Source organism: Protopterus annectens, chromosome 6.part0 (assembly GCF_019279795.1).
Source record: "Protopterus annectens isolate FY-2018-M chromosome 6.part0, PAN1.0, whole genome shotgun sequence".
Classification (NCBI taxonomy): domain Eukaryota; kingdom Metazoa; phylum Chordata; order Ceratodontiformes; family Protopteridae; genus Protopterus; species Protopterus annectens.
In genome coordinates, this window is record NC_056737.1 from 56458986 (window position 1) to 56464985 (window position 6000).

At 37.2% G+C, this 6000-nt stretch overlaps 1 protein-coding gene across 2 annotated transcripts in view; it reads right to left on the minus strand.

Moving 5' to 3' along the window:
• The window catches only part of LOC122804157, a 668452-nt gene extending 663485 nt beyond the window's left edge, over positions 1–4967 (minus strand). Inside the window, exon 1 of one of the 2 annotated variants that reach the window (XM_044073846.1) lies at positions 4780–4967. In XM_044073846.1, coding sequence (XP_043929781.1) covers positions 4780–4889 — 110 coding nt within the window. In that variant the 5' untranslated portion in view covers positions 4890–4967. The remainder of the gene's footprint in view (positions 1–4779) is intronic. The other variant, XM_044073847.1, reaches the window with a different exon arrangement.
• Between the last annotated feature and the right edge of the window lie 1033 nt (positions 4968–6000).

The window sequence follows — 6000 nt, forward strand, 5'->3', positions numbered from 1 at the left end:
GACAGGACAAAGAATGCTAAAATTGGGGAGTCCGCCTCTACAAAGAGGCTAGTCACAAGTGCAGTCCCTCAGGGATCAGTCCTTGGACCACCTCTTTTGCCATTTACTTCTCGAAAGTCAAGGCTATTGCCAGTGGTCTCTGGCTGACTAAATTTGCAGATGATTGCAAATTAGGAGCTGTCATTAAATCCCACACTGACACAAATGTTCTCCAGGAAGGGCTGACCCAGGCAAATAACTGGTGTCAGAGCCATAGACTAAAATCCCAAGAAATGCATAATGGTATCCTCTGGAAGTCATCCACCCCTGATTACTATTATATCGACAACACACCCTATAGAGTTGACCCAGTAGTCAGATACTTGGGGACACACATAGACAGTTATCTAGCCTTTGACCATCATGTGTCTACAGTAGTGAGGAGGTCATTAATTGTGCAACTTATAAACAAAGTTATGGCATCTAGGTCCAAGGAAGTCATTGTTCCACTGTTTTTAGCATTCATTAGACCTATCATTTGTACAATGCCCCTGATGGTGTGTACCTAACCAGGCATATCCAACAAATGGAATGTCCACAGAGGTTCCTCGCAAAAAGAATACAGTGTGTAAGTAAACTATCCTATGCAGACCACCTCAAGGCCCTATCCCTGTATTCTGTCTCCTACAGGCTGTTGAGGGGTGACCTATGCCTGGCATACAGTGCATTGTCATACCCTACTCTGATGGACATCCTACATATCAGCAAAACAAACAGCACCAGAATTACACAGTCTAAAGACTTAAACCTTGCTTGTGATATAAATAGAACCTGCTGGAGTGAAAGGTATGTATCCCGGGGACTACCTTGTCTCTGAAATAAGCTCCATGTCCATGTGATGCAGAGTTCCTCCCTAACCCAATTCAAGTATAACTTGGACAACTGGATGGGGAACAGGAAATTAAATTCATCTCTGGCTTGGCACCTATGTCTCTAATGGGCACAGGCAACTTGTAAATGTTTCATCACACAACCCCCTGCTTACACTTATTAAGGATACCATAACTTATCAGAGATTTGGGATGCATGGCTAGGCTTAAAAAGGCCCTTGTGGTCATTAGCCTAGTAAACACCTATGAATCTATGAAACAGTGATATTGCTTGTTGTCACTTGCTCTAAACAGAATTTGCCCAACTCTCAATAACTGAATCTTATTGAATTACACAGCTGTCCCAGAAGCCTAAATTTAACCCTAAAACTTGCACCCAGCCATTAACCTTAACCTAAATCATTGCTCCCTAGCTCTAACTCTAAAACTCTCTCTTAGTACCTAAACCTAAAGTCCCTGATTGCTCACTAACCGTTAGACCTCTCACCACTCTCTAAACCTTAATTCCACAATAACATTCAAAACATAAACTCTTAGTTTACCCCATAACGCTAAACATCCCTCTTAATACTTAATTATAAATTCCACTCCAACTTCCTAAATGTAAATTTCCCTCCCAGTCACTGCTAAAACCTATTCTAAACACCCAACCCTTTGCCACTCTCTCCCTGTGACTGCTGCAGTTACATTACTCAAACTTGAATATGTGTTCTTGGGGTCTATGTTCGCTCATTGAATAAGGATTACAGTGAAAGGCTTATAATTGAACATGAAAGAGCAAAACTATAAAGTACTGAAAGCTCTTAACATCATAAAATAATTCATCGAATGGCCATAGTTGGCCAACATTGCAAATGTAATCAACAAAGGTGGGCCCACCCTCAACTATAGATATATATATATATATATATATATATATATATATATATATATATATATAAAAAACCAAGTCTGAGATCGCACTACAGTAGGGAATAGGGCAAATTTAAAATTTTTAAAAAAGGCTTCCTTTGCTTACCTTATGCATTGCGATACTTCCTGGTTGTTGGCCAGCTATGGCTATTCACTGAATTATTTTATGATATTAAGAGTTTTCGGTACTTTAAAATTTCACTCTTTCATGTTCAAGTTATAAGCCATTCACTGTAATCTGTATTCGCTGTGTAAACATAGACCTAACTTCTTGCTGCAGTCAGCAACACCACTCTCTCTGCATGGCTGCCACACATTGACCAAACACATACTTGAGTTCAAGATTGACACACAGCTCATGTGAGTTTCAAAACACTTGAATTTCCAGCTGCAAAACTGTGGCCTGTGAGTAGCTTGACCACTTGTAGTAGACCTCTCCGGGGTTTACTAAAAGTGCTCAGATTTCTTTAGCTCAAGGTTGGCATGATCATTGTCACTTGTTGTAAACAGTAAGTACCCTACCTAACACTTGCCTGATCCTGATGAACAGCATATCTGTCCCACAGCCTTTTCTTTGTAGACTACATAGCTCTCCAGAACCCTAACTTTAACTCTATAGCTGCCACTTGACCCTTAACCCATAGGTGAATCCTCATTCCCTAATCCTAAAATAATCTCTCAGTCCCTAAACCTATTCATGATTACTCCCTAACTCTAAACTCCCCTCCTGTTTCCTAAACCTGAATGTCCTGATGACTTCCTAATACTGAACTGTCCTCCCACTCCCTAACCCTAAACTCTCCTCCCACTCCCTAACCCTAAACTCTTTTCCCACTCCCTAGCCATAGCGTCTCTTCCTACTCCCTAACCATAAACTCTCCTCCCACTCCCTAACCCTAAACTCTTTTCCTGCTCCCTAACCCTAAACTCTCCTCCCGCACCCTAACTATAAACTTTCCTCCCATTCCTTAAACCTAAGTTCTCTAATAGTTTCCTAACTCTAAAGTCCCCTCCTGCTCCCTAAACCTCAATTCCCCTCCCATTCCCTAAACTTAAATTTCACTCCTGGTCACTGCCTAAATTTCTCTTCCCACTACTGCCACACTTACCTTAGTTGAACTTGAATATGTGTTTTAGCAGCCGCTGACAGCTCCACTCTTTCAGTATGGCTACTCCACCTTAGCTGATCACATACTTAGCATTAGCATGAAAAGTAGCCTATGCAAGCTGCAAGATACTTAGGATCCTGGCAGCAAGACTGTGGTCTGTGAGCAGACCACTTGTAGTATTTCCTATCAGCCCTCTTATTCACCAGAATATCCCCAGTTTAAAACATGTGTTCTAGTAGTTCACATACTTTAAAAAATGTTAATGGAATTTGTAGTTTCTTTTGACAATTAACTGTTTATTCTTTTAAAAAGCAAAAGGCAGGAGAATCACCTTGGGATTATTGCACAATATACAAAGGGACAGCTACTCAGGGGTTACTTCTCAGAATTATTAAATTTTTAGCATGAGGCTATTTCACAATAACATTGAAAACTCTGTAACCTAGGTTTACTGCGTAACACTGAGAGCCTATATCATGAGGTTATTGTGCAACAATGTGTACATTTATCTTTTGTGGCTGACTCCCACTGCACTTTCTGGAGCTCTGGAATGTTTTTTTTTTCTTTCTCCAAGAATGATTTGATCACTAATTTTGCACAATACAGTGATATAGGAACACACACACATTATCTGTGGGCATCTTCTGCTTCTAGTATGTATGGCAACAACATCTCAGTTATTCAGAGTGAAACATGACCAGACTAGGTACAGCAGAGCAGTGCCCTGCATTTCAAAGCCACTGAGTAAAGAGGCAAATAAAACACATTCTAAAATCAATGAACAAGTGGCAGAAGAGAAAGGCAGCTTCTGGGTCATTACTTAAAATCTGGTAACACAAGAAATGTTTGACAAATGTAGAATATTGCTCATTTTTCAGGGGTAAAATGTTTGGGGTAGTCAGTGTAAAACAGAATAATGAAGTTAACTAATTTCCACATTTGCACCTATTAAATAACCCTGCAAATCATTCTCCTCCACTTGCCACATTATGAGTGCATTCCCAGATACCAAACAGAATAACATATTATAGAAAATGGTTTGTGCCATTCCAAAACGCTTAAATGTATTTTTGACTTATTTGTTAACATACTTAGCACAAATGTATTTTTTGAAGCAAATAAGAAATGCCATCTGTTTAATTGGTTTGTAGGGAGTCACAAAGCAAATGCAGAGTGTGAGACTCAAACACACGTTTACACTCATTGCTGTAATCATCTGCTCTAGAGTGCCAAATCACTGCTAAACTGCATTGCAAAAAATTAGAAAATAGGAATAAAAGGAAATGGAAGCTGGAAAACTAGTTAAGGATGAAGGAAGGAATAAAGTATATGGGAAAGAAAGAATGACATCAAAATGAAACCAAAAGCACTAGAAACAGTAACATATTTGAAAGCAGATGATATCTATACCTGGTTGATTCATTTTGATTAACTGTAGTACCACAATTTGAAAAAATACAAAAACATAAGGATATTCAAAAGGATAGGCAAGAATGCATGAAATCAGACTGATAATACAAATTAGTACTAATATATATGAAGTACTGACAGGCATGGATGTAGAATTTGAAAAGATCAAAATAACAACAAGCACTTCTGCACTTTGTAATGCTTTCACATATTTCTATTTGCTTTTGGATAGAAAATGCATACATTATACATGTATTTACATGTATTAGCTCATTATTAAAATGTAAAAAGTTCAACAGATCTGATTTTCTAGATTTAGTAAACTGAGCAAAAATAAAAAGCCAGTGATAAAAGTTACATTTGTCAGTATATTTATATTACCTGTTTTCACCTTCATCATTACTAGAATATGATATTCCCATAAGTACTAAATGATATTATTTTGTTTCTAACAATATGCTTGCAATTGCACTACTTACCTTGACTCTGTGGCATTTCTCTTCAAAGACTTCTTGTTATTACAAACGTTTGCATAGTCTTCCTTCAGGTAACTGGTCAGACCTTGCTCTGCTTGTACAGTGAAACACATACACTCACTCTCACTGCCTGCCCCTTCTGCCTGCCTCTGTTATTCTGTCAAATGTTCCAGGACCTTCCTGTTTTCCAGAATTTCTCCCATCTGTTTAACTGCATGATGACATCCCATAGCAGCACATAAAAGTTGGCCCGTGCCATTTAGTTACTTCAGAAATTATTGAATCAATTTGTTCATGTGAGCCTACTGCCCAGACCCTCTGCATACATTAATGTATTCCATAAATATTGATTGTTAAGCAGAATATATATATATTTTAATTCTGCATTAGGATTGACTAACACTGATAGCTAGTTTACTTGTGAAACAGATAAGTAAAGAAAATAATGTATCTTTCACTTCTTTCAAAACATTCAATACTATTTCTGTTATCTCTCTGGATGACCTGGGTGACTACACAAATTTTGTATGATATAAACTTCTTTTATTTTGTTTAACTTTTTGTATTTGATATTTTAGATGACTTGACACTGATGTATCTTTATTTATAATTTAGTGTAGATTTTAAAAAGAATGTTATATGATTACCATGAAAGAAAAACATTCTGATTGTACACAGGAAAAATAATCATGTCTAACATGAAAAGTAAACATTTGTTTTCAGACATACTGATTTAATTTGCAAATGATTTATTGATTCCCAGTAGTATAGGATAGGGGATAAGAGAACAAGCTGACAGCAGAATAAATAATTCAGACTCTGATTTCACTCTTACAGCCTTCACATGCCTGAAGAGGTCAGACCTATTAAGCCACTCCTGAAAACAAGCACTTGTGTTTAATGGGCTTTAACTGTGAATTAACACTTAAAAAATGTAATCACTTTTTGGCGAAATATCAACAATACAGACAATTTGCATGCAGTATTGAGGTTTATTATAGTACGTATTTCCTAAACACTTAACTAATGAGAACAATGCAGTGCAATCGTGAAAGTAAAATTAAAATTTTGCACTATAATGAAATGTTATCACTGCATACTGCTTACTCAAATAAAAACACAAAATAATAATGAAGCATATAGTTAGTAACCAAGTACTTACAACTTGACAATTAACCTGAACCTGTCATTCAAGCCAAGAATAATGCAGAGTAAAAACTGATG